The sequence below is a fragment of the Aspergillus undulatus genome, assembly GCF_047715775.1.
Source record: "Aspergillus undulatus strain CBS 261.88 unplaced genomic scaffold BDV17scaffold_49, whole genome shotgun sequence".
Classification (NCBI taxonomy): Eukaryota; Fungi; Ascomycota; class Eurotiomycetes; order Eurotiales; family Aspergillaceae; genus Aspergillus; species Aspergillus undulatus.
In genome coordinates, this window is record NW_027396653.1 from 106,825 (window position 1) to 130,736 (window position 23,912).

The 23,912-nt window shown below is 51.5% G+C and overlaps 11 protein-coding genes across 11 annotated transcripts; 6 read left to right on the forward strand and 5 right to left on the reverse strand.

The window, feature by feature from the left end:
- The first annotated feature begins 68 nt into the window (after nucleotides 1-68).
- BDV17DRAFT_271029 (nucleotide triphosphate diphosphatase NUDT15) lies at nucleotides 69-1,231 on the forward strand. The gene is made up of 2 exons (XM_073758747.1): nucleotides 69-490; nucleotides 588-1,231. Exons 1-2 carry the CDS (start codon nucleotides 379-381, stop codon nucleotides 992-994), a joined length of 519 nt encoding a protein of 172 aa, XP_073612663.1. The 5' UTR covers nucleotides 69-378; the 3' UTR covers nucleotides 995-1,231.
- Nucleotides 1,232-2,510: 1,279 nt separating this feature from the next.
- Nucleotides 2,511-3,395, forward strand: BDV17DRAFT_271031 (uncharacterized protein). The gene has a single exon (XM_073758748.1). It carries the CDS (start codon nucleotides 2,643-2,645, stop codon nucleotides 2,925-2,927), a length of 285 nt encoding a protein of 94 aa, XP_073612664.1. The 5' UTR covers nucleotides 2,511-2,642; the 3' UTR covers nucleotides 2,928-3,395.
- Nucleotides 3,396-4,424: 1,029 nt separating this feature from the next.
- Nucleotides 4,425-7,241, reverse strand: BDV17DRAFT_167118 (glycoside hydrolase family 92 protein). Its single transcript, XM_073754756.1, has 7 exons — nucleotides 7,012-7,241; nucleotides 6,313-6,956; nucleotides 5,945-6,267; nucleotides 5,759-5,898; nucleotides 5,262-5,710; nucleotides 5,102-5,202; nucleotides 4,425-5,035 (listed from the first exon to the last, which is right to left on the reverse strand). The coding sequence occupies exons 1-7, from the start codon at nucleotides 7,142-7,144 to the stop codon at nucleotides 4,432-4,434; spliced, it is 2,394 nt and encodes a 797-aa protein (XP_073612665.1). The 5' UTR covers nucleotides 7,145-7,241; the 3' UTR covers nucleotides 4,425-4,431.
- Nucleotides 7,242-7,962: 721 nt separating this feature from the next.
- On the forward strand, nucleotides 7,963-9,481 carry BDV17DRAFT_271034 (PaaI family thioesterase). Its single transcript, XM_073758749.1, has 3 exons — nucleotides 7,963-8,430; nucleotides 8,495-9,240; nucleotides 9,294-9,481. Exons 1-3 carry the CDS (start codon nucleotides 8,274-8,276, stop codon nucleotides 9,321-9,323), a joined length of 933 nt encoding a protein of 310 aa, XP_073612666.1. The 5' UTR covers nucleotides 7,963-8,273; the 3' UTR covers nucleotides 9,324-9,481.
- Nucleotides 9,482-9,571: 90 nt separating this feature from the next.
- Nucleotides 9,572-10,446, reverse strand: BDV17DRAFT_271036 (adenylyl-sulfate kinase). Its single transcript, XM_073758750.1, has 2 exons — nucleotides 10,380-10,446; nucleotides 9,572-10,324 (listed from the first exon to the last, which is right to left on the reverse strand). Exons 1-2 carry the CDS (start codon nucleotides 10,385-10,387, stop codon nucleotides 9,697-9,699), a joined length of 636 nt encoding a protein of 211 aa, XP_073612667.1. The 5' UTR covers nucleotides 10,388-10,446; the 3' UTR covers nucleotides 9,572-9,696.
- BDV17DRAFT_271039 (H(+)-transporting V1 sector ATPase subunit C) lies at nucleotides 10,447-12,333 on the reverse strand. The gene is made up of 5 exons (XM_073758751.1): nucleotides 11,914-12,333; nucleotides 11,759-11,853; nucleotides 11,608-11,699; nucleotides 11,070-11,562; nucleotides 10,447-11,016 (listed from the first exon to the last, which is right to left on the reverse strand). Exons 1-5 carry the CDS (start codon nucleotides 12,212-12,214, stop codon nucleotides 10,825-10,827), a joined length of 1,173 nt encoding a protein of 390 aa, XP_073612668.1. The 5' UTR covers nucleotides 12,215-12,333; the 3' UTR covers nucleotides 10,447-10,824.
- A 201-nt stretch (nucleotides 12,334-12,534) lies between these two features.
- On the reverse strand, nucleotides 12,535-15,258 carry BDV17DRAFT_271042 (putative succinyl-CoA synthetase subunit alpha; the record flags this gene model as incomplete). The annotated part of the gene is made up of 10 exons (XM_073758752.1): nucleotides 14,972-15,258; nucleotides 14,908-14,915; nucleotides 14,745-14,858; nucleotides 14,532-14,675; nucleotides 14,086-14,468; nucleotides 13,821-14,031; nucleotides 13,138-13,769; nucleotides 13,041-13,072; nucleotides 12,695-12,987; nucleotides 12,535-12,623 (listed from the first exon to the last, which is right to left on the reverse strand). The coding sequence occupies exons 1-10, from the start codon at nucleotides 15,141-15,143 to the stop codon at nucleotides 12,537-12,539; spliced, it is 2,076 nt and encodes a 691-aa protein (XP_073612669.1). The 5' UTR covers nucleotides 15,144-15,258.
- An 899-nt stretch (nucleotides 15,259-16,157) lies between these two features.
- On the forward strand, nucleotides 16,158-17,304 carry BDV17DRAFT_167184 (uncharacterized protein). The gene has a single exon (XM_073754757.1). It carries the CDS (start codon nucleotides 16,341-16,343, stop codon nucleotides 17,034-17,036), a length of 696 nt encoding a protein of 231 aa, XP_073612670.1. The 5' UTR covers nucleotides 16,158-16,340; the 3' UTR covers nucleotides 17,037-17,304.
- Nucleotides 17,305-17,705: 401 nt separating this feature from the next.
- BDV17DRAFT_294104 (SUMO family protein SMT3) lies at nucleotides 17,706-18,088 on the reverse strand (the record flags this gene model as incomplete). The annotated part of the gene is made up of 2 exons (XM_073762766.1): nucleotides 17,706-17,762; nucleotides 17,876-18,088. 2 exons carry the CDS (start codon nucleotides 18,086-18,088, stop codon nucleotides 17,706-17,708), a joined length of 270 nt encoding a protein of 89 aa, XP_073612671.1.
- A 436-nt stretch (nucleotides 18,089-18,524) lies between these two features.
- BDV17DRAFT_271056 (uncharacterized protein) lies at nucleotides 18,525-19,363 on the forward strand. Its single transcript, XM_073758753.1, has 4 exons — nucleotides 18,525-18,688; nucleotides 18,739-18,789; nucleotides 18,841-18,853; nucleotides 18,902-19,363. The coding sequence occupies exons 1-4, from the start codon at nucleotides 18,686-18,688 to the stop codon at nucleotides 19,072-19,074; spliced, it is 240 nt and encodes a 79-aa protein (XP_073612672.1). The 5' UTR covers nucleotides 18,525-18,685; the 3' UTR covers nucleotides 19,075-19,363.
- Nucleotides 19,364-19,560: 197 nt separating this feature from the next.
- Nucleotides 19,561-23,283, forward strand: BDV17DRAFT_167234 (nucleoporin Nup84/Nup107 family protein). Its single transcript, XM_073754758.1, has 5 exons — nucleotides 19,561-19,690; nucleotides 19,755-19,992; nucleotides 20,041-22,089; nucleotides 22,138-22,584; nucleotides 22,653-23,283. The coding sequence occupies exons 1-5, from the start codon at nucleotides 19,646-19,648 to the stop codon at nucleotides 22,988-22,990; spliced, it is 3,117 nt and encodes a 1,038-aa protein (XP_073612673.1). The 5' UTR covers nucleotides 19,561-19,645; the 3' UTR covers nucleotides 22,991-23,283.
- The last annotated feature ends 629 nt before the right edge of the window (nucleotides 23,284-23,912 follow it).

The window sequence follows — 23,912 nt, forward strand, 5'->3', positions numbered from 1 at the left end:
CACTGGAGTCGCAGATTTGCCCTGCCCGCATTATTGCAGTAAGGCTCAGCCTCCTTGGAGTCCTTGCAGTCTCTCACAGCGACAAAGCCTGTTCGAAACAGCCTTGTTTCCGGTTGCTTTTATCTTTACTCTTTATTCTTTATCCTACACCGGGCCAAAGAACCCAGGGTCTATATAAGAGACTTTGAATTTACCTGGAAGACGGTATTCTTCAATCCATCGCATCGCATCTTCCTTTTCTCTCTCACATCGGAGCGAAAAATAAAACGTGACTCAATCGCCAGTTTAACCGTTTACTTACTCCCGATCTTCGGTCAAATCAGCCTTACGTACATACTTGACCACGGACAGTATCACCACCACAACTACAACCGCAAAATGACAAACCCCACAACACCCAACCCAAACGTCCGCGTCGGCGTCGGCGTCTTCGCCCTAAACCACGAAGGCAAATTCATCCTCGGCCAGCGAAAGGGCTCGCACGGCGCTGGTATGACCCCCTATCCTACGCGAACTTTACCGCGACCCCCCACCCCCGGCTTCTCAACCCAAACCCACTCAATATGGATACTAACGTACCAAACCAGGAACATGGGCCCTCCCTGGCGGACACCTCGAATACTCCGAATCCTTCGAAGAGTGCGCCCTGCGCGAAGTGCTCGAGGAAACGGGTCTCGAGATCGAAGATGCGCAGTTTCTAACAGCCACCAACGACATCATGCCCGACGACAACAAGCACTACGTTACGATTTTCGTCGGGGCCCATATTAAACCAGGCCAAGGTGAACCACAGATTCTGGAGCCGAAAAAGTGTGCCGAGTGGCGGTTTATTGGATGGGATGAGGTTGCGCGGGAGAGGGAGGCGTTGGTTAAGGGTGAGGAGGGGGCGATGAAGCTTTTTATTCCGCTTTTGAGCCTTTTTGAGCAGAGGGTGGGGTTTCAGCCGGTTCTTAGAGGGGTTGAGGAGGAGGAGGGGGAGAAGAAGGCTGAGTGAATAAGTGCGGATATGGAGGTGGATTGTAGAGGGATTTATACGCTGGCTACGCACGTGGGTCTTCTAGAAGACTCCTACGTTGAGAGAGAGACTTTATTCGTGAAAAAAAAAAAAAAAGGCATATACAGTCCCACGACAAGGGAATCACATTTGACAATGGGTGGAAGTTTGTTTTTACTTGATTTGCAACGCATGTTAGATACGGTCCAATGAAAATGATAAAGAGCATAACTGCATTATGAACTATAATCTTATGTTCTGGCTTGATATACAAGTAGAGCTCAAAGGGGTTTGAAAGCCCTTTGGCGCACGATCATAAGATGCAGTCCGAGGGGCGATGGTTAAAGATATCCGCCCCCCACACCAGTGTCTTGGTCGTTTCTGGGATAAGTAGAATGATCCAGGGCAGGATCCAAATCACCTCCAGGTGCATATGACCAGAATACACTCTTCCTTCTTCAGATACATTGCATGGGATAATAACATCAGTGGCGATACTATGAAAAGCCGCGTCCCCGAACTAAGAATCAATTACATCGACCGGCGGTTAGGGTTAGCTCGATGGTTCTTGATACTACGCACCTTGCCTATCCAAACTGACTATGCTAGGCATAAGGAATGATCCTATTAATTCCTCTTTCATCCAACGTCCATACAAGTATTACCACCTATATTGCACATACCATCATCCGCTTTAGCGCATTAGGACCTGAGGATGCCAGCCATGCGTCTCGGGTCTCTAGGAGCACGGAGACCATACATAACTTATATAAACCTGTCCCTTTTTTTGAACTGGCGCCGAAGTATCATATCCTTGCATTGCACTCTTATGTTCATATCCCCTAAGTACACTTGCTGCTAGCGCTACTATCTATAAAAAGAAGGAAGGCGCGATGCACTGCAGGTGAGGTCAGTCGTTGCCACACCTTCGCCCCCGGCAACTCGCTCCTTCCTTTGCTCGATTATGGGTCCCATGGCCGTTGCTTCCTTTTTTGGCTCGTTCCAGTTGCTTAGTAGCAGGACAGTATATGGGGAAGGTGCGATGCACTACTATATGCAAGCAGGGACCTTTGCTTTTCTCATTGTTCCCGCTTTCTGTAACTCTTCCGTTTACTCGGAACTAGGGGCTCCCCGGGTAATCAATCACTTCGGCATAGTTGTTTCGGGGAAGACCGTAAATAAGACGCGCGAAGTATATAACCGTGGCGCCTGAGATAACCTGGAAGCTTCAATGCACGCACTCGGAGAATGTCTACTCGAGAAGAACCACGGATCCGTCGAGTCCTTACTGTTCCGGTGTGGTTTCATTTGGGGAGAAGGGGACTATCACAAAGAAACCCTAACAAAGAAAAACGGCCGGACACAGCCGAACGAAACTCAGGGGCTTTGATTCACCTTATAAGCTCAAACTCATCATCTTTCCTCCTCTCAGGTTATCGACCACAATAATGACGATGGCTTCCCAGCTCGTCTACGCTGTCGGCGCCCTGAGCGTGTGGATCGCCGGCCAGTCTCCCTGACAGCGCCCTCACGCGACATGCCAACAGCTTTCCACCGTTCTCGAAGGAAAGGTGTTCACTCAAAAAAACCCCCACGTACCAGGAATGCCTTTACTCGTACTTTAGCTTCCAGGAACAAAGCCTGAAGCATGCATGCATTGTCCGCCCAACATACAATGGCCACCGCGCACCGCAAGTCCGGCGAGAAGTTCGCAGTCCGCAGCAACGGCCAGGCTCTCTTTGCCGGCGCCGCCAATATCCACGGCGGAGTAACCATTGATCTCCGGGCCATGCACGGTATCCGCATTAACGAGGACCGCTCGACGGTCGAGATTGAATCCGGCGCCGCATGGCGACAGGTCTTTACGGAGCTTGACCTGCAGAACCTCACTGTGACAGGCGGGCGAGCCGGCGCCATTGGCACAGGCGGATAGCTTCTTGGTGGTGGCCTCTCCTTGCTGGGCCCGGCTGTGGGATGGGCCTATGATACAGTACTGGCGTACGAGGTAGTCCTCGCGAGCGGCGAGTTCGTCACGCTGAAGCGTGGGTCCAACAACTTTGGCGTCGTGACCAAGTTCACCATGGGGACGCACCCGTTTAACGGTCTCTGGGGCGGATTCCTAGTTTACCCAAGCGACGAAATACCACGGCAGCTCGGCCCGTTTTCGGTTTCAATGCGCACGCGAATCCCATTATGAGCATTTCGTGGACGTGTTCATCGCTGTCTTACCGGACCCGCGACACCAGAACGACGTCTTCAAGGCTGTGGCTCGCGTGCTTGATTCTATTGAGGCGATTACGAAGGCGGCTGGCGTGTATCGGCCATTCAAGCACATGGGCTATGCGGACGAGAGCCAGGATGTGATTGGTGGGTATGGGGAGGAGAGTAAGAAGAGGCTGCAGGAGGCGAGTAGGAGGAATTGTTTCAGTCGGCTGTGCCAGAGGAGTTTACGTTGTTTCCCTAGGTAGATAGACTTTGGGCTTAGAGGAGAACGGTCACCGGATGCAGAGGCTTGTCGACGTTGCGGTTGAACTTGAGCATTGAGCGGAATCCGGGGTATCCCGGCTTTGGCCTGCTGGAGTTAACTTCGCTTTCTCATTTCTCCCAAGGCTACCTAGGTAGAGGCCGGCTGGTTAGGGCTGGATCTCCAAAGGGAAAGACGGGAGGGCAAGTTCGATACGCTCTCCGTGAACTCAATGACACCTCTACCAGAGCATGAGATGGCGCAAAAAGAAGGCTATCTTCCTAGCTTGGAGGAGGTTATAGAAGTATACTTTGTAAAAGAGCAAGAATACTATTACATAATTACCTACTTCCAGCGAAAAGAAGGACCTACTACCATTCCGGTTCCGAAAGATACCAGGAGACCGGACCCTCCACCTACGCTTATCTATGGTATTTATCCGGTATCAGAACTCCTAATGGAAACAGTAGTCTACAGAGTAGTCCACTATGAGAGAGATCATGGTAAAGCTTTTAATCCATGACCTACGTGCATACTATTATTACTCTTCCGAGCCCCATCGGCTCTAAGAGCTGAGAAGTAAAGTTAGTGTCACGCCATTTTCGCGTGCTAAAGAATGTCAAAAGGCAAACCAAACCAACGAAGCTTGTTTGGGTTTACTGGGGAACGATGTGGTTGAAGACTAGCCTATTACGCTTTGCCTTTCTGGCTGATAGTTGCGTGTTAAATAGGTACCCAGGTAGTTCTCCGTAAGCGGTATACACATGCAGCATATGCAGGGTGCAGTCTCACAAGAATTACTGGAGGTGTAGTTCAACTTTCAAGAAGCAGCAACCTAATGGCATCATATCTTGTCACGTGCTCGTAGGGACCCTAAATGGTACCTAAAAATGGCTACACCATAAACTCTTTCCTCGAAGCCCTGAAATACCATTCAATGTCGCTTAATCCAGAGAAAACAGGCAAGTTAGCTTTATAGCTGGGCGATCAAATCCTCCGAAAGGCCCACCCCCAAAGAAGGCGGCAGATCATCCACCGCAGTCCCCCAAGAACTCTCATTCGCACCCAAAGTCAAAACAAGCTCCCTTCCCTCCGTGAAAAACTCGTGTGAGATCCAGTTCCTTGTATACGGCTCCCCATCCAGCGTCGCAGACTGAATGTACATATTTGCGTATGTCGGGTCAAACCCTACAGTCCGAACCCTAGCGATTCGCCCCGTAAGCGGATTTGTGATATTCACAGCCTCAAAGAACGGCGCTGTAATCAGATAGACATTTTGCCCAGGGTTCGGGAATAATCCCATCATGGCCATGGCGACGAAGGAGCCCATTGCGCCGGAGTCGTCGTTGCCGGGAAGGCCGGCTGGTGTGGGGTTGAAGTACCGTGGGATGTAGAAGTGCGCGCGAAAGGTGGATTTTCCGGGGCGGCCGGCGTAGTGGTATTGGAAGACTGTGAGGAAGGAGGGCTCGTTTCCGATGTAGGTTATGTTTTGGTCGTGGAGATAGTCGAGTCGACGGGTGAATTGGTCGGGGCCGCCAAGGAGCGTTATTAGGGTGGACATGTCGTGGGGGGTGAAGCTGGATAATTGGTAAGTAATGGATTTGGGATAAAAGCTACTCATAACTTGGCTTGGGAGAACGTACAACTGGTATTCCCAGATGCTAGACTCGAAGGTCTCTGCAGCGTTGTTTTGCAACGAACAGGCTCGGCCGCTTGTGTCGATGCTGGAGCATGTCATCGGGTCCTACGGTGTTGTTAGGAGATTGAGATAGGGCTAAGGATCGGGAGAAGTGAGCTGCGAACCTGATATCCCCAGGTACCGTTCAGGTGCTTCGGCTGAAAGAAGCCTCTAAAACCAGTATCGGCACCGTTGATGTATGAAGTCTGGTCTGGTCTGAACAGATTCTGCCAGTATCTGGATGCCTGTTCGTATTTCTCAGCATCACCTCTCTTGTTCAGGCCTCGAGCCATTTGTGCAATGGTGAAGTCATTGTATGAGTACTCTAGGGTACGAGAGATGCTCCGCGTCATTGTCCCAAAGCCCACGGGATCGAAATCCTCGACTGGTACGTAATTGAGCGATTTCCAGCTAGCCAGCCCTCCGCGGCCTTCGTTGGACCAGTCATAAGGTTCTTCTTCGGCATCTTTCTGAACAGCTGCGTAGCCGTCTTTCCAATCTATACCATCGGACAAGCCCTTAACGTATGCATCGGCAAGCACTACGTCCGCATTGGAGCCGCCTTGTGTGTAGCCTACGCCAATCAGCAAGACAAATTATACAGCGGATACTAGAGACTCACCTTTACATAAAGACATCCGGCAGTCAGGAAGCCATCCAAGGTGCCGCTGCGTGTCGATTAATGAGCGAACCATCATGGTTACGGCTGAAGGATCAACAATAGTCAGGAAAGGAAGCTGTGACCGGAACGAATCCCAGAGACTATCGGCAAGTCAGATATACTCCTTTCATGGCGCGGCTTGCATACCAGTAAAAAGAGTCAAAGTAGGGCTCAGCACTTCTCCAGAGCGGATTCTCCCCGGTGTAGTTTTGGGGATTGACCATCGTCCTGTAAATGCCACTATAGAAATTGGTCAAGGCCGAAGTATCAACTCCAGTTCTTGACACACGAATAGGGGCTAGCTTCTCCGTCCATAGATTGACTGCGGCAGACCGCGTGGCTTCGAAGTCAAAGTTCGGTATTTCGTGTTCAGCATTTCGGCATGCCTGAGCGATACTAATGAAGCTTAGGCCTAGCCGGGCTTTAATCGTGTGAGTCTGGCGGTGGTTGAACCGAACGAAACCTCCAGCCTGCCATTGTCAGCTACGTCGTCATAGCAAACAATAAGGACTTACCGGAAGAGGATAGCCGTTGATACTCCTAGATACCGTAAGATTCTTGACATCTGTACTTGCTCGAGAATTGACAAAGATCCCATTGTCGCGTATACCCGCGTCACTGTCAAAATCAGCGCAGAAATACGCCACATATGAGCCACTACCGAAGCTTGGGAGAAAGCGTGCATGACCTGTAAGTTGGCCGGTAGTCTCATCAACCAAAATCGTACCGTTATCTTGTCGTGAGTCAGACAAGTCACTGAGGTCTAGCAGAATAAGCGGACTAGTAGTCTCATTCGATGTGATCCGGAAGCGGAAGAGGGACGCATGATGAGACGCGGTCATGTCCGCTTGGATACCCGAACTCAGAGTCAGACCGAAATAACCAGGGCTGGCCATGACGGAGTTCCGGTCGTAGGCCGTTCTTCTGGTCCTTTTGGGATACGCGCAACCATTGACATCGTCACCTGCGCAGGATACGTAGGGAAACAGCGGGAAATTCCCCAAGGAGGGTGACCCTCCCGTTCCAGAGTCATGCATACTGGAAAATCCGGTGACCCTACTGCCATCCAGTGTGAATCCCCCTTGATTGCTGCGAGAATCCGTATCGGCTGTAGCTTTTGCCATGCCATACGGGATTGTCGCCCCGGCAAAGACGTTCCCTTGTCAAGGTTAGGAACTTACAACATATAAGGGACACTGAAAGATGCTATTCACCTCCATTTGTGCTTCCGATCAATGGATCGACGTATTGCAACACATCGTAATCATCAACAGCAGACGAAGGGGGAATGCTGACGCAATTGACTAGCGCGGCCTGGAGCAACGCGAGAAGCAACAGATAGGCCATTGCGAACCAGAGAGCTGGATAAAGCAAGCGAGCAATTTTACGAGATTGAGGTGTCGCGCCGCCAGATTTTGCAGTGAAGAGAGGGTGTTGCACGTCTGGAATGTGGCCAGCAGTCTTCAAGTATGCCCGCACATCCACATGGAGGAAGGAGCCACTTCCCCAGACTCTCAGTAGGAGATCATTTTGGCTAAGCAGATGCCCCTGACGATCGGCTGCCGGGGCTGTCTGCAGACAATGTCACTCAGTGAGGACGTGCTTTGCTTTTGTGCGTATGCAGCCTGCAGGGGGGATGGTGATCGATCTAGGCCCCATGATCACGGTACACCACGAGGCCAGTCGTCTAGAGTGCATATGAACTGTTGGCAAGAATATCTAGGAGAAGTTCTGAGATCAACCAGAAGATGAGAAGCAGAAAAGAAGCCAGGAGGCACGATGAAGATCGAGGCTAACCTCAAGCGGCTGCCCGTGACTCGAGCAAACATTTCCTAATCAGGACACTATGCCACCTCCTCCTCCTCCGTATCGTGAGCTGGGAGATAAGCTACTTGGAGAAATGATATTGTTCGTAGTCTAGATATGATTACCTGCAAAGGCAAAGACTGGTCATTCACTGGCAACAAGCTAGTGGTGACAAAGAAGTCTTCCTTTGCTCGAATGCTATGCATCTAGGTTTTCTTTGCCCCATGTTGTGTATCCAAGTAGCCACCCGAGTTATACGTGAAGTTGTACAAGGCCCAACGACATAAGACGGCTCAAAGTCCCAGAATAAAAACATTTGAATCAGAAACTTCTCGGGCCAAGAATCAGAGCAATTTCGCCTCAACACAAAATTCTCGATAATCACAACTATGGGCTGCTCAAACAGCCTCGGCTCATTTGCAAGGCCGGTGAATCCGCAGCCAATCACAACGCAGGCGGCGATGGTATCCCTCCGGCGCCGCTGGAGGAATCTGCCAGTCTCGCATGTCCGAGGCCAACACAGCTCTTGAAGGAACACTGTGGACCAGGACCAGTCCCGCGCTCTCAGCCTCTCACTCACACTCTCTCGCTCATGACTGTTGATCCGATCTAGGTTTCGCCCCTTTTCCTCTCTCGTCCAGGCCTCCGGGCCCCATATCTCTCCGTCGCCATGCCGGCCTCAACGTTTATTCGGACCGTCTCCACTACAACCAGGCTCCATGTTTCTCGTCCCCCTACAAATGCGCTGAACTTCGCCCGCTTCCCTCGCTTCCCCCCAACTGCGCGCTCTCTTCAACGTCGCTTCAATAGTAATACCACCGGCACCGGTGAGTTTCATCCCCCTCTCACCCGCTGTCGAATACTTTGCTAATCAGTGAAACCCGGGCTCAGAAACCGCACATATCTCTCCCGAAAAGCCCCCCCGAAGGAAAAGAGCTTGGAGCCGTTGCGGACGCCTCATTAATTTCACATTTCTCGCACTCTTTTCATTCACTGTCGGGGGCGCGTACCAGGTCTACCAAACCATAACCCAATCCATCATGACTTATCCAATCATCTCGGACGAGGAAACCCTCACCGCGTACATCCCCACCGATGACCTTTCGCGCAGAGTCGAAGAGCACATCCACAACCACCCTCTCTCCCTCTCGTTACGCGAAGACCCCGATTACAGCGAGTCAAGGCCATACATGAAGATCCCCGTGGAGATTCGCAGCCGCAGTTTAACGGCTGGGACGCTCTCAAACTCAGACGGGATTGTGGTTCCGCCGGTTGTGTTTAACAATAAGAAGACGAATACCCTCGTCTCGATCATTTATCTCGGCCCTAATGTCAGTGGCCACCCCGGGATCGTCCACGGAGGATTCCTGGCGACGCTGTTAGATGAGGGGATGGGGCGGTGCGCGTTCCCCGTCTTGCCGAATAAAGTTGGTGTCACTGCGAATCTGAATGTCGATTACCGCCGTCCCGCCATGGCGGAGTCATACTTTGTTTTGCGGGCGCAGGTGGTTAAGACGGAGGGGAGAAAGGCTTGGGTTGAGGCGCGCATTGAGACGCTTCCTGAGGAGGGGCAGGAGCCCGATGTGCTGGTTGAGGCTAAGTCTTTGTTTATTGAGCCGAAGATTGCGGCAGGGATGGTATGTTCTCTCATTGATTATTCTGGGTGTATTAGTGACTAATTAAATGACAGGGTCGGCACTTACACAAGTTCACCAGCTAGAGGCATTTGTCTTGATTAGACTATGGTGATTCTTGATAATTGATAATGTTTGTGTCTGTAGTATAGACGGTTGGTGGGGGTGTTCTCGGTTACTTTCTTGTATATATTCAGCGTATAGATTAAACCACTTGCACTGCTCTGTTCTCGGGCCAACGGAATTATTGCGAAATCACTACCAAACCCTACTTCACCTAAGGAGTCAACTAACTCAGTCGCGGCTCTACAAAGTTTATACAGTAAGAACATAATGTAAAACACAACCAGATATTGGTATATCACATCTATCTACACAAATGTCATGTCTTGTCTATCCGCGACACACCCAGACCTACATAACCCCCACAAACCTCATCAGCCGGCAGAGTAAAACAGCTTACTCCTTCTTAGCAGGCAAATACCCATTCGCATCCAAGAACTCAATGATCTGCTTAGCCGCATCCTTAACATCCAAATCCACATTCCGAATATGCACCTCCGGATTCTCCGGCGCCTCATACGGCGAACTAATCCCCGTAAACTCCTTAATCACCCCCTCGCGCGCCTTCTTATACAACCCCTTGGGGTCCCTCTTCTCGGCAACCTCAATCGGGACATCAACATATACCTCCACAAACGGCAACCCAGTCTCCTCCCCGGGAGTCGGAACCTCATGCAACTTCCTCGCCGTCTCACGGTCCGCCCGGAAGGGCGAGATAAAGCTCGTAATCGCAATACTCGCACTATCAGCAAAAAGCTTCGCGACCTCCGCAATGCGCCGGATATTCTCGTTGCGGTCGGCGTCGCTGAAACCCAGGTCCTTGTTTAGTCCGAAGCGCACGTTGTCGCCGTCGAGCCTGTAGGCGTGGACGTTTCGGTGCTGCAGGAGCTGGTGCTCGAGTTCGACGGCGATGGTGGATTTTCCACTTGCGGAGAGGCCGGTCAGCCAGATTGTGAGGCCGCGTTGGTTGCGGAGGTTTTGACGCTCCGTGCGGGTTAGGGCGGGGGCGTGGAAGGTTATGTTGCTGTTCCAATTGTCAGTCGGATTGCGACTGTATAGGGGTTTGAAGGGATATTTACGTGGCCATTTTGGAGAATTGATACTGTTGAGCTTGTATCTGGGTAGAATTGAGGAGTTGGTGAGGTTATAGGGGGGGCAGAGGGAAAAGAAGAGAGACACGTAATGGGAGGAGAAAATCGGCGGGCGGGCGTTTCAATGGCGGGGCTCTCTCTCTCCCACCGAGCGCGGGGACGACTTTCCAAGGGGACCAAGACTGTCGGTCTGTCCTCATCCCACGCAACAATGGAGATTGTTGATAATATGCTCTCGTTAAGGAATTCTATACGAGATTTAGCCTATACAAGGTTTAGCAGGCATTATCCAATTCAGTGTCTGATGTCGTAGAACAATGGTTCAATTCAGGCTCAGAAACGGTATATGTACGCTACCAACATGCAGTATTCGGTCAGTGATCAACCAGGTAGATATAGACAGGCAGATAGACAAAACAAAAAGCCCGGCGGATCAATTGAATTCGAAATCGTAATACACATAGGCCGTGTATTCTGCGCCACCTCCTTCAACGGCCTGCATCTCATTCGGGTCTTCCTTCTTGACTCGGCCCTTCTTGTCCCGGTTGAATGCGTTTCCTGCAAGATACGAGTACTTGTCGTCGAGGTTCTTCTTGGCCTTGTCGGCTTGTTTCGCGCTTGGTGCCTGCTAGATGTTAAGTTGCTCTTCCTGGTATACTGATACTGCGATTGACGTACCCTGACAAGCGTGCAGATATAGTCTAATGGAAGACCATACCGGAGCACGGTCTCGACGAATACCCGGAGTACGAGAACGTGCACCCATACCATGACCGCTTCGCTCCACGACGTCCGTCCCAGCCGCAGCGTCTCACCCCAGAGCTTGCGCTCGTCGCCGCCCACCCGCTCGACCTCCCGCCGCTCCTCTTCCTTCCCACCTTCCACGTACTTGAAGTCGCGAGGAATCCACTTCTGCTCGCGGCACTTGTGGGCGAACTCCGTGCTGTGCTTGCGGAATGTTGTAACGGCATACAGTGTGAATTCGTCGTCTGAGGCGACCAGCGTCGCGGAACGGGGAACAACCATGGGCGATACGGTTTCGTACGTCTTGAGGAACTCTTTCACCTGCTGCGCTGGTACGGCGACAAGATGTGTCTCGATGTACTCGGAGTTCTGTACGAGGTTGCGGGGGTCGACAACGGAAGCAAGGGACTTGGTGGATAGGTTTCCCCTGGTCACGTTAGCTGTGCCCGAAAACTCAGAACTAGTATCTTACGTTTGTTTTCGTTGAAGAGTGGCCAGCGTATTCTTAATCTGGTTGTACTGGGAGTATTTCGATCGGAGGTCGTTGTCGATACTGGCAGCCTCCTGCAATAAGTTAGCTCTGTTACCGATATGGACTGCCGTTCCTCCAAATTCAAGCGCACCTTTTGTAAGAGATCAATCAACTCGGATAGCGACTTATCTGCCCGGTATTTGACTTTATTCCATTGAAACGTCCGGAGGTACTGATCAACAGGCTCTACCCAATGTCAACATCATTTCGCACGATCAAGCCAGACAAATGAACAAAGATACGTACTATCATTCACCGTCTTCATCTTCTCAATCTGCACCTCATCCCCCTCCAGGATACTCTTCAACGCATCGCCGACTTTACCCACCACACCCTGGCAAGCGGTCTCTAGCTTAGCCAGCTCATCCGCTTGCTGCACAAGAGCATCAAGAGTACCGATCTTAAATTCGGGAATCGGAAAAGGAGCAACGGAGCCGTTGTCCGCGGCGACGGTGTTTGTGATGGCGCCGAGGGCGTCGTCGCGGTGGTGGGAGGGAGTGATGGACGAGGGAAGGGAAATGAGGAGGTATTTGGTTGATTTGGACATGGTGGCGGTTGTATAGGAGGTAGAAGTATAGGGGAAGCTATCGCCGCGCCTGACAAGCGGGCATGGAGCAGTGTGGATGGAAGCTGGAGCTGGAGCTGGAGCTGGAGCTGGGAGTCTGGAAGTTGGAGCGGAGTGATGTAGCTGGATTGTCCCGGAGCTGCGGTGGTTGGCGGAGGCGGTGGGATGCTAGCTCGGTCGAGTATACCTGGCCCAGAGTAAGGTACAAGTTACAACCACCAATATCGGATTGCTTTAGGGTTCCATTTATGTACATCTAATCTAGATCTAGACGCAAGAGCTCTATATCATGTTGGTGTCTACTCTACTGCCCCCTTGCAAGGCTTATCACCTTCTTCGCCGCATCCTCAAAGCTATCAAACGCATGCAACGGAAGCCCACTCTCAGCAATCTACCTAAAGTTAGCACCACATCTGCTCTCATCTTCATCTTTTATAAACTACATTCCAAGAAAGAACTTACCATATTCTGACCCACCTCCTCATTCGTCCCCCTGAGTCTCACAACCATCGGCACACTCATATTCAGATCCCTAAAGGCAAGTATAATCCCCTCGGCGATCATGTCGCACCTCGTCAAGCCGCCGAAGATATTCACGAAGATGGCACGCACGCGGCTGTCGCTCGTGATGATCCGGAACGATGACTTGACGGTCTCAGAGGTCGCTTTACCGCCTGTGTCGAGGAAGTTGGCGCAGTAACCGCCGTGAATTGTTAAAGCGTCGACTGTGTTCATTGCGAGGCCGGCGCCGTTTACTTGGTTTGTTAGTTGATTGAGACGGGTAGGGTGAGTAAATGCGTTGGCTTACCTAGGGTTCCGATGCTGCCTTCGCCGTCAAGTCTGTAAGTAAGCCTCTATGTTAGAACAAGTCCTGAAAGGGACGTCTGGTATGCTAGGCGGCGTACTTGACGTAAACAATCCCGTGCTTTTCAGCCTCAACCTCCTCGTGCACTTCCTCCTTAACGTTCCTCAACGCATGGACTTCGCCCTGCCGTCCTGAGCTTCGGAATGCCGCACCGTCAAACCCGAACCTTGCACCACGCACTTCCAGCGCTCCCCCTGCAGTTGAAGAAGAGCTATAGCCTGCTCTAACCTCCAGCACAAACGCCTCCTTCTGCTTGAAGATCTTCCAAAGCGTTTGGGCAAGCTGTGCGAGATTTGGGTGCGCTGAGGTGGGAAGCTGCAGCTTGCTGGCTACGGCTGCGATGATGGGGTCTGAAGCTGTGAGCGTCTCAGTAGTGTATGAGAACGGGAGACGCACGGAGCTGGCGGGCTCAAAGGCGTTGGATTGAAAGGCAATCAAGGCCGGGGAGAGCGCAGTCCTGTCGATTGTGAGGGAGATGTGGAGGTCTGAAGGCGACGGGGCAGTCTCGTTGATCGGAATGGCGGGCTGTGTTTGTTTGAGGATGCCGAGGGCTTGGAATTGCTTAATGGATAGATTTCGAGATTGAAGGTTATGAGGGCGGCCTTTGTGCGAGTGATGCAGGGTTGCTCGTCTCATTGTGCTGATGCCTCTTTTCTGGGTTCTAAAGGTTGACTACAATAGTTAGCCCTTTCGATGCCCATGGATGGAGCGGGGAATACTTACGTTTGAGCCTGGACTTTGAGGTCGTCTACCAAGAAGGCTCTTCATTCCCTCGCCGAACTTCTCTGGGTGGTTTACCATGACCGCGCCCGCGCGCTCAAGGGCTTTGTACTTCTCCTCAGGCCCAGGCTCTCCAGGCGCCGTCCAGGCTCCAGCATGTCCCATGATCCGTCCTGGAGGAGCTTGCTGACCGCCAACGAGAGCCATTATCGGTCTTTGCTGTTAGTATAAATCCGGCATACGTAGGTGTTAATGACGAAGCACATACTTGGGGTTTGTGGTTCTGCGGCGGTAATCCGTAATCCATTCCGCCGCATCTATTTCAGCCGTTCCTCCAATTTCACCAACCAGAATGATACCCTTTGTATCTGAATCTTCTTCGAAAATCTTCAGAGCGTCGACGAAGTTCGTACCGGCGAGAGGGTCCCCGCCCATACTGATGCATAGACTCTGGCCTAGTCCCGCACGAGTCGTAGAGGCAACGGTCTCGTAGCTCAACGTCCCAGATTTGGCAATGATACCGATATTCCCCGGAGCGAAGCAGGGTAGTGGCTGGAAACCAATTCGGCACTTGCCAATTGCAGAGATTATACCTGGGCAGTTCGCGCCGACGAGTCTTGTTTTCGACTGGGTCTTGAGAATGGAGTGGAGCTATCCCGATTACATATTGCATCAGCTTACTTCTCGAGGAGCTCGACTTTGGTAGACACCTACCCGTAGAATATCATGAAGCGGGACGTGCTCTGCTACTGCAACGACAAGTGGAATCTCAGCCTCAATGGCCTCCTCAATGGCCTTCGCCGTTTGGTTCCCCGGTACATAGATTGCCGACGCATCTGGTTTCGCTCGCTCTTTGGCCTGTAACGTATACGTGTATGAGCATTGAACGTCTGAAGCTTCAAGCAATGGAAGCGTTGGGATCCGCACCGCTCTAACAGATGGAAAGACAGGAAGCCCAAGGTGCTCGCCCTCAACACCCGGTTTTACACCTCCAACAATCTTCGTTCCCCATTCCAGAGATTCCTTGACATTCGCCGTGGCCTAAATAGTCAGTGATAGCTCGGACAGTGCATTTCGGCTCGGAGTATACCTGTCGGCCTTTTGTCACTGTTAGCTGGTGACGTTACACCTATGTACCGGCGTTGGCGGGTTACCTGTAAATCCCTGGAACAGAACCCTAGTATGTGCTCCAATTTTGAGGTTTGGAAGCGTGTCCGTATAGTCGTAGTGTCGTGACGAGCTGGAAAAGTGCTTAATCTGCTTGGCTGAAGCTCGCACAAGCGGCGTTCCCCGCGCCCGCGCAGTCAACGAGCACAGGCCGGGCATTGCGAAGTCAACGAAAGTCAATAGCCTCAGAAGTCAAGTGACATAAGACAGTGAGGCAATAATATCGTCTATTGACCTAGCAGCAGAAGAAGTGCAATTGGGTTCCAGCTGGGGTATAATCTTGAGAGCTAAACCTCGGGGAAGCTGGGGTGTTGAGGGGGACTCCGCGCCGGTCTCGGACTGCTGGCCGACACTTTCCGAGGTCAATATTCCGAGAGAGCGAGCACATGCAGCGATTGGCCGTCTCGGAATCCAGAGACCGGCGACTCTCGGAACTAGGAGGGCAACTGCACACGTGTTGGCACATTTCGCCTTCGACTGACCCAAGTAGCCGCCTTCATATTGCCGTCAACCTTGTTACTAGAATATGGGGGAGATAATATGGGGTAGTAATGCAAGCTTTGAATGTCGACGTCAAGTCCGATCTGTAGACAATGTCGGTGACTCAGTGCGAACATTGAGAGAATTAAAATTCTTCACGGCAGACCTCAGGGTGATCTCAGGCTCGTACGCAATCACCTCGACCTAGCTCAACACACAACATACACCCTCTGGGTCAGCTCTCCCGTCATCCTCTGGGTAGATCTCGGCTGGCGGGATTGACGGGCGCAGAGTTCCAGCTATCCAAGAGCGCGGCCATTCCGGGCTCAGCAACCCCCCAATCATGGCCCTACGACCGTGTTCTCTCTCCCCCATCCCCAATCACGAGACCCAGCCAGACAAGGCGGGGTTGAAGTGAAACGGCTCAAACTCCAGACTGACGCCATCCATTATTTCACCCTGAATATCGACACTGTCGCCCATTGCTATTTATATCTGCTCTGCAGTTGTACTGGGTACTAATATTACCGTTAGTTGCAGGTGCTGAGTACCCCCGAACCACTTTTCGACTCGGTCTGGACAGCTCGACCACGGACTAGAACGTCGATACTTTTTGAGCTCGTGCGAAGGAGGGTATATAAGGTGCCGCTGAGATGGCAACGCAGTCTTCGATTCTCAGTGCGAAGGGTTTGTTTTGTCTTTCATTCTATCTATTACTTTACCTACCTACCTACCTACTCTCTCTTGGTCTCTCGCTTTGCTCTGCTTGACCTTACTCTGTCCTCTGTTCGAAGCTCTTGCCCACCCACCCACTCTCGAGCTTGTACCTATAATCTACATATACCCCCAAAAGTTCCAGCTAACGCCACCATCCCAATGTCCACAGCCGCAACATCCACATCCCCCACAACAACAGCAGCAGCAGCAGCATCAGACCTCCACACTTCCCTGCGCGAACTACACATTGGCGAAAAGACCTCTTCTATCACGGACATCGCCCGACCCAAGCTCACTACATCCTCTATAAACACTGGCATCGCGACCAAGCCCAAGAAGAAGAAAGCATCCACGCCGGTCGTAGACTCCTGGGAGGATGAGGCCGAGAACTCAGATAACGATAATGATAACGACGATGAACCCTCCACGCAAGGAACTACTTCCCCGGCCGTCCCGGATAGCCTAGGGACTTCACCTGCTGTCGCCGAGGGCCCGCTCGATCCCCCGCCAACCCCGATCTCACCGCAGACGTCTCAGCCTTGGGGTAGCACGACGGGTCCAACTTCGGACAGGTATGGGAATGGACCAACATCGCGGTCTCGATCTACGTCTGGGGCCGGGACCGGACCACGAACTCGGGACCCAAACCGGCGACCAGAAAAGCAGACTGCTGTCGCGGGGCGGCTTATCGCCGGGGCGTTGGGGATCCGAGCGCCGAAGAGGACGGAGGAGCAGAAGGCCTACGATCGGTCCGTGAAGGAGCAGGAAATTAAGCGGCGGAATAGGGAGAGGGAGGAGGCTGCTAGGGCGAAGGAGCAGGAGGAGAAGGCTAAGGCTGCTATTTGGGATGATTGATTAGTGTATTATCTATTAGCTGTGATGTTGATGAGTTTTGACTGTTGCATGTTCTTCCCTGCACTATGTCCATGGATTCTTTCTCACTGTTGTTTCTAGTGCCTCTTCTTACTGCACTGCGTTCTACTGCGTTTCGTCTATCCATTGTTCTTTTCAAGTTCTGCGGAGTTGAGCTGTCTTTGCATGCATGAATGTTCTAATGGGTGTGGAGCTGGACTCTGGGGCGGCACTTGTTGTGTTGTGTACGGATACAAATACAGGAGGCAGGGCTGTAGGTTATATTTGCTCGTGTCGTGATATCGCCCGGAAATAATACCATAAAAGAGGCCGTGGCCTATGCTGGCCATTGTTTCTATCGAAAGATAAGAAATGGCAAATAGAGTAAAGTATCATACGCCGCATTTAGATGAACGAGGAATGCACGGCTTGTTTTATGTTTCCATTTGCTCGTAAATTCGTGAACCACCTCCTCCTAATAATGACAGCCCGACTCAAGAAGCGAGCCCTCGATGCGAATTGTGGCCAGAAACATGCACCATGCGCCTAGACCTGAGTGTAGAACAAGAAAAGTCTGGCTTCCAGAAGACGAAAATCGAAGTCTCAGTATCGGGGTTGGAAAGAGGGGGTCGGAGTAGTGCCGAGTTTTCTCGTCTAGGTATATCCGTTGATTTAACCACCAATCTGTTCCTGGTGAACCTCAAGTGTATCGCCGTCTGCCATGTCGAGCTAGAATGGAAAAATGTTAGCTAATAGTTCCCATAGTGGGTATTTGCAAGAGATTTTAGATCTCGATGCAGTAAAATCCCAAAGATTGATGTAGACGGAATAGTAGGACTCACAGTCTCGGGTGTGTCTTCCGGCCTCACACGAGTGCCGTCGAAGAGGAAACGGACTGTAGAGGGCTGCTTGCCCTGGCGTTCGCAGAATGCGCCCATGAGCTTCTCTAGCTTTGTTGATCGCTTAATCTTGAAGAAAACTTCATTGTTGTTGTCCGTCACCTTAATGTTGAGGTGCTCGGCGGCGGCGGGAGCGGGGGTTTCCTGGTCGGCCATTGTCGGTGATTTGAGACGAGTCGGAAGAGAGGTCAAGAAAGGAGAGGTTGGTTGAGAAGATTCCGCAGGGGCTTGCCGATGATTTGAGCGAACAGAAGAGCGGAAACGAGAAGAGATCTGGAGTCTGCAGGCTCTTCGTCAGTCATGTTGGCGGTTGAATGTATTGCGATCTTGCGATACGATGCGGGGTAGACGGTGAGGGTGTAGTCTGCAGAAAGGGTACTTACTGGGTATTTATGTTGATGAGGCAGATTATCACAAAAAGTGAAGATCAGGATGAGGGCCAGGCGTGAGGAGATGGGGGGTTGCAAAGGTGAAAGTGTTGGTGAATGTAGGAGGCGATCAGAAGGTGATCAAAGCCCCCACCAGCGAAGACGCGCGGAGAATCTATTTTGCGGCGCAAGTCTGAGGCGGTGGAATGAGGTAGTGGTGACAGCTTCAGTTCGTCCTTCAATTGACATTCAATATTGCTTGTTTGCTCTCAAAGGTCTTATTTGTGATTGATTCAGCGTCTTTTGAAAAACGGAACCTCTTGAGTTGCCGCAACCTCACTTTCTCGTAAAGCTTGCGAAGTGTGTCACTGAGTTCAATTACATCATGGTATGCGGCGGATATATATCTGGATCGAGCCAAATGGTAACGCATCTCAGGGCAGCTTGAAAGAGGACATAGCATTTGACCCTCCATGCCATCCACGAGCAGTAAGACTTCACTTCGCCTTCAATCGTTCAACCACCGCTGACATTCCTTAGTGCGCCATTCAAGGTAGCGTCCCGAACCATGGCACATTGAACCAGGCACTGACAACAACAGCATGCTTGACCAAGAACCATTATCAAGAAGAAAAGTGCCAGGCTCAAATAAACGCATTGTACGAATGCTGCAATTCTTTCTACACGGAGAAAGGAGATGATGCAAAGACTCCAAGCTGTCCCAAGCCCAACCTGTTGAGGCTCAAGATGAAGCAGCGCGGACAAGAAACATAGCTCTCCGCTCGGTCTACGAGAGATTCCTGTTGTATAGATATAGACACAATATACATACTACTCCGTATAGCCGGTATAGAGACGAGAGCCGTGAAGTTTGTTGACCGTGAGGTGAATCCCATCGGGGAGGGAGCTGATGTGCTGTAACAATTCCCTTGCAGTCTGAGCTCCCATGCAGAGTAAAGAGCTAGACTAGTTGTAAGAACTGCTGAATTGCTCTAAGACAATCTTGAGCACGCGAGAGGCCGATTGACCTGAACGAAGATTGTAGCGCTCGTTCCGAGACTCTAATGATTGCCTAAATTGACATTAGAGAAGAAAAGAAAAAGAAGAAAATGAGCGGCCGCCGAAGTGTGAGATTTTTTAAGGCGTGGAGTGAGCATGGCGCTAGTCCGTTTTTGTGCTAGCTAGCGGCGGAAGACCAAAACACCTGAAGCCGCGCTGGACCAACAAGAATAATTCATGCGGTGACAACTCGAAGAGGCAGAAACACCGTCACGTCGTGCTGTCTCAGTTTGCTTCTTCCCGATCCATTGCTGGATCATTCTGTCTTTCGACGCTCGCTTAGCTCATGGCTCCCTTGAGTAGAGCTGGCGGTCCTGTTGCCGGCTTCAATGTGAGTATTGTCTTCGAGCTCGATTCCTCGCTGGGCGTTTCTAACCTGTCGCTTGTTGCCCCAGCAAAACGGACGTCAGAACGGACGGCAACCGAGTAATCCAGAAATCATCGAGATCGATGACGATGACGATGACGATGAGCCGATGGACGATGAAGGAGGGGAGGAAGATGACGAAGTGCTAGAGGTTGAAGATGAAGAAATGGACGAAGATGAGAATGGGGACGAAGAAGATGTCTCAGCGGATGATATGAACGGCAACGAGTCGCCTCTTGACCTTGTTGGAGCTCCGAATGGGCAGAGTATGGCTTTCCGATTCGAGACTCACTACAGACCTGACCGCGCTACAGATGGAATTGACGCCGCTGCCTCCGAATTCTTCACCTCCGCGGGCGCGCAGCAGGCGCTGCATCCCCTTCGTCGGACCGCCGACCGTGTTACGCGCCAGATAGAAGCTTTTGCGGAAAGACTGGACCGTTTTAAGCAAAAGGGCAGCCAAGCGGACGAATTCGGAAACTACCAGGCCGTCTACCAGTTGGTGAAGGGATACCAGACCGTCGCACAGGATGCGATTCACGATATAACCAAGCAAAACACCCTGAAGAAAGCGAAATCGGGATGGAACTGGAACAAGAGCAACGGCGCCGAGGACCCCAAGACCGAGGAAGACTTGCAACGCCTGCAGCTGGAAGCGAACACTTGGCAGCTCCTACTGAACCTAGTTGCTGTCGACGATCCTCCTAGCAGAACCAGTTACCGACAAGCGCAAGAGACTGTTTTCCAAAAGCTACATCGGTATTCGTCAGATCGCGAAGTCTGGGACCAGTTCATCAAGGCAGATCAATATGCGGCGGAATGCAAGATTGTCATGAAATGGTTGGAGGAAACCGCTCAGTCGTCTTACCAGGACATTGATTCTTTGATTTCCGAGCTAGAAACCCAAGCCGAGAGGGGACAAGAATCCTGGACTGGCGGATGGCTCTACACAAAGGAAACCATCAAAGGACAAAAGCGACTGCGCGCCTGGCCTCAGCCTCTGGAGCCGAACGATCCACTTGTTACAGCTTCCTTACTGACCTCTGAACAATCTGAGCCTATGGTCACGCAATTAGATCCGGATGCAGTTACCCGCCAGAAACAGAACCTACAGCGAAAGGACCAGTTCTACGAGCGTGCCACCTGGATGACATGCTGGAAAATGCTCAGACAGGGCGAGAGCTGGACCAAGATCAGGGAATGGGCGGCCGGCCGCCTGGAGATCTGGCGTGCCATTAGCATCTGCGGTTCCAGTGTCGACCCCAAATCCGGCGGGGAGACCACACCTACCGACGATGGAACAACACGCATGATGAATTGGCGATCTCAAGATTTATGGAGATCCGCTTGCGCTAACCTCGCACGCGACTCAAAGACCGAGGATTTTGAGCGAGCTGTCTATGCACTGTTGTGCGGCGAATCAGAAGCCGCCTTTAAGGTGTGTCAGAGCTGGGACGATTACCTCTACGTCTACTTCAACAACGTCATCCTATCGCGCTACAGGAATTTCTGTAAGCAACTTCAACGAAAGCTGAATCATACGCCTACGAGCCCAGTGGTCTTTACGCCCGAGCCGCCGGGTTACGCAGATTTCAACAAATTCGTGCAATACACTAAGGGCAACGACCGAGTTGGAGTGGAGGCTCGAAACCCGTACCGCACAATTCAAGCTGCAATCTTGGGTAAAGGATATGACTCGTTCTTTACTTCGCTGGCCAAAGCAGTCTCGCAAGCATCGATCAACAAAGACCAACCATCATTTGTGCCTGACCTATCGCCGACTTACGTTGACGACTCTCTTCTTATTGCGGCCGAGGATGATGATGCATTGAGGATTGCCACCCACCTCTATGTTGCCGCCAACGCCATCGGTTATGTGCGCACGGATAACCAGTTCGTGGACACCGCGTCTGTGACAGTGATTGGGTACATTTCGAACCTAGAGGAAGCCGGCATTGTTGACATCGTTCCACTCTATGCGTCTCTGCTTCCCCAACACCAAGCGCACCCTGTGCTTGGCATGGTTCTCATTGACGTGATCGACCCTAGGGAGAGAAGGCTGCAAATTCAGTTAATGGACAAATACGGCATTGACGCCGAAGCAGTTATCCGACAACAGTGGATCGATGTTGTCTCCAGAGTATCTGCTGTTGAGCATCCAAGAACACTTAAGCGATTCCCGAAGGTTATCACCCGCAAGGATGGAAACCGCGAGCTGGTGACTGTCAAGAAAGACTTCATTGGGACAGAGCTCTCCAGTCAAGACGAGCGGATCATTCGAAGTCTCGAATGGCTTCGCTATGTCGACGGGCAATGGGGCCGGATCTGCAGCCTCGGAGCAATGCTCTACCGGAGGTTCTATAGTAAGTTCCTTCATTCCCAATCGTCACCTTGTTGCTAACGTTCATAAGTTACCGGTAAACTCCCTGCAGCCCGAGAGTTGAGCAGACGAATGCGACTGTCGGATATTTCCCGCGAATCATTCGGATTCGACGTCGCCGACTTCCCGGTGGACTACGAGGATGGTGATATCGGCACACCGGAGCCTTCTAGCCCAACAAAAACACGAGTATACGGACACAAGCGGAACAAGTCCAGCGCCAATAGCTTGCCATCAACCACCCAGACCAAGCTCCTCTACGTCCAATCACAGACGATGCGCGATCTCGAACAGCTCATCCTCGCCTTTGACGCCCTCGAACGCTTCGCCCTCGTCTGCGAAAAACTCGAAACAACCAAACGCCGCCGCGACTCGGGAACCGTCAAGAACCTTGTCGAGGAACTCCAAGACGCCCTAGACGGAGTCAGCCTGCACATCGACGCAGTCCTGTACGACTGGCTCGTCAGTGCCCAAAACGGTAAGCCAAACAACCTCCCTTTTCCCATCCACCAAATTGCAACATTCTAATATTAATAAACCCCTTAGAATCCGAACAATCCGAACTCGAAGAAATCCGAAGCACCTACATCCCCGAACTCTTCCTCGACTACCACAGTGCCCTCTACTACACCGCGCACGTCATCAGCAGCGACATCCTAGTGCAATGCATGAACCTCGCCATGCAAGTTGCCGAAAACGAGAACCTGACACGCGCGTTCGTCGCCGCGCGCCGCATGTCCGAGCTCATGGATGCCCTGGCCATTTCGAGTAAGGCGATGGTTAAGGCGCGGGCGAAGACTGATGCCAGACTTCTTGGAGGTGAGAGATTGGGGATTTGGAATGTGGAGATTCCGAAGGAGGAGATTTTGGAGAGTTTGAAGTAGACGCCCCTTCCTCTTTAAGAGTTTGTCGTCTATTAGGGAAGGGAGGACAGGGTAGGTTGGTTTGGGTTTGGAGAGGTAGTGGTGGTGGTGGTGGTAGGCGTGGCTGGTGGTTAGGTATCTTAAGACTCAGTATTACTTCGTTTCTGCATACTGCAACATACAATATTACATGTACCCGGTGGGAACAGGAAGGTTGAATGGACGGATGGATTCAATTGAATGGATGTACACTACCAACAACGGAGTTTCTTCAAGGTTTTCAGTGTGTCTTTCCGTTATTACTTAGTCTTTGCGTTGCGTTGGTCCGCCTCCCCCCTCCCAACGTCTAGTTCCACGAAGGCCCGAATAGACGGGCTACCTACCTACCTGGGTACCCTGAAGCACCCCGTACTACAGTACTCCCTAGCTATTATGTAGTACCTAGATAGGGTCGGCATCGGCATACGGGTGACGATAGTATTTGCAGCGCGCTTTTTACATTTGGAAGATCGGACAGGACACTTGCGCAAGTCGCAAGAGGCAAATTGCGCTTGTCCAGTACTATACTGCTCTGTAGAAAACATTGAATGTCTCTCTGCGTTTGGATGGGGTTATATTAGAATATGTATATTCATATGGATGTGATTTAAGGTCTTGGTAGAGTAAGGTAAGTATGTACTCAGTGCTCGGGTTCGTATACCTAATAGTAGCTACGGGACGGACTAAGGAATATGTTGTTGAGCATTGGCCAACGCGTCAACGGATCTGAACCACCTGGGACACTTATTAATCGTGGCGATGAGGTTAGTCCACCGAGAAGCAGAACTCGAGGAGTCGGACTTATCGATTGACGACGCCATTGAGGCGTCGACCCACGTTACGCGTTCAATTATTCAGGGTCACCGCCACGATATATCGTACTCTGTACTTCCTAACCTCGAAT

Excerpts from the sequence above, each read along its gene's own strand:
- BDV17DRAFT_271029 (XM_073758747.1), top strand. The coding sequence starts at position 379 with ATGACAAACCCCACAACACCCAACCCAAACGTCCGCGTCGGCGTCGGC. Across the intron at positions 491-587 it reads AAAGGGCTCGCACGGCGCTG|GAACATGGGCCCTCCCTGGC; the intron begins GTATGACCCCCT and ends GTACCAAACCAG.
- BDV17DRAFT_271031 (XM_073758748.1), top strand. The coding sequence starts at position 2,643 with ATGCATGCATTGTCCGCCCAACATACAATGGCCACCGCGCACCGCAAG.
- BDV17DRAFT_167118 (XM_073754756.1), bottom strand. The coding sequence starts at position 7,144 with ATGGCCTATCTGTTGCTTCTCGCGTTGCTCCAGGCCGCGCTAGTCAAT. Across the intron at positions 5,711-5,758 it reads CCGGATGTCTTTATGTAAAG|GCTACACACAAGGCGGCTCC; the intron begins GTGAGTCTCTAG and ends TGATTGGCGTAG. Across the intron at positions 5,036-5,101 it reads AGCATCTGGGAATACCAGTT|CTTCACCCCCCACGACATGT; the intron begins GTACGTTCTCCC and ends CCAATTATCCAG.
- BDV17DRAFT_271034 (XM_073758749.1), top strand. The coding sequence starts at position 8,274 with ATGCCGGCCTCAACGTTTATTCGGACCGTCTCCACTACAACCAGGCTC. Across the intron at positions 8,431-8,494 it reads TAGTAATACCACCGGCACCG|AAACCGCACATATCTCTCCC; the intron begins GTGAGTTTCATC and ends ACCCGGGCTCAG. Across the intron at positions 9,241-9,293 it reads CGAAGATTGCGGCAGGGATG|GGTCGGCACTTACACAAGTT; the intron begins GTATGTTCTCTC and ends ATTAAATGACAG.
- BDV17DRAFT_271039 (XM_073758751.1), bottom strand. The coding sequence starts at position 12,214 with ATGTCCAAATCAACCAAATACCTCCTCATTTCCCTTCCCTCGTCCATC. Across the intron at positions 11,854-11,913 it reads GATGAAGACGGTGAATGATA|AGCCTGTTGATCAGTACCTC; the intron begins GTACGTATCTTT and ends GACATTGGGTAG. Across the intron at positions 11,563-11,607 it reads ACTCTTCAACGAAAACAAAC|GGGAAACCTATCCACCAAGT; the intron begins GTAAGATACTAG and ends TAACGTGACCAG.
- BDV17DRAFT_167184 (XM_073754757.1), top strand. The coding sequence starts at position 16,341 with ATGTCCACAGCCGCAACATCCACATCCCCCACAACAACAGCAGCAGCA.
- BDV17DRAFT_167234 (XM_073754758.1), top strand. The coding sequence starts at position 19,646 with ATGGCTCCCTTGAGTAGAGCTGGCGGTCCTGTTGCCGGCTTCAAT. Across the intron at positions 19,691-19,754 it reads GTCCTGTTGCCGGCTTCAAT|CAAAACGGACGTCAGAACGG; the intron begins GTGAGTATTGTC and ends TTGTTGCCCCAG. Across the intron at positions 19,993-20,040 it reads TGGAGCTCCGAATGGGCAGA|ATGGAATTGACGCCGCTGCC; the intron begins GTATGGCTTTCC and ends ACCGCGCTACAG.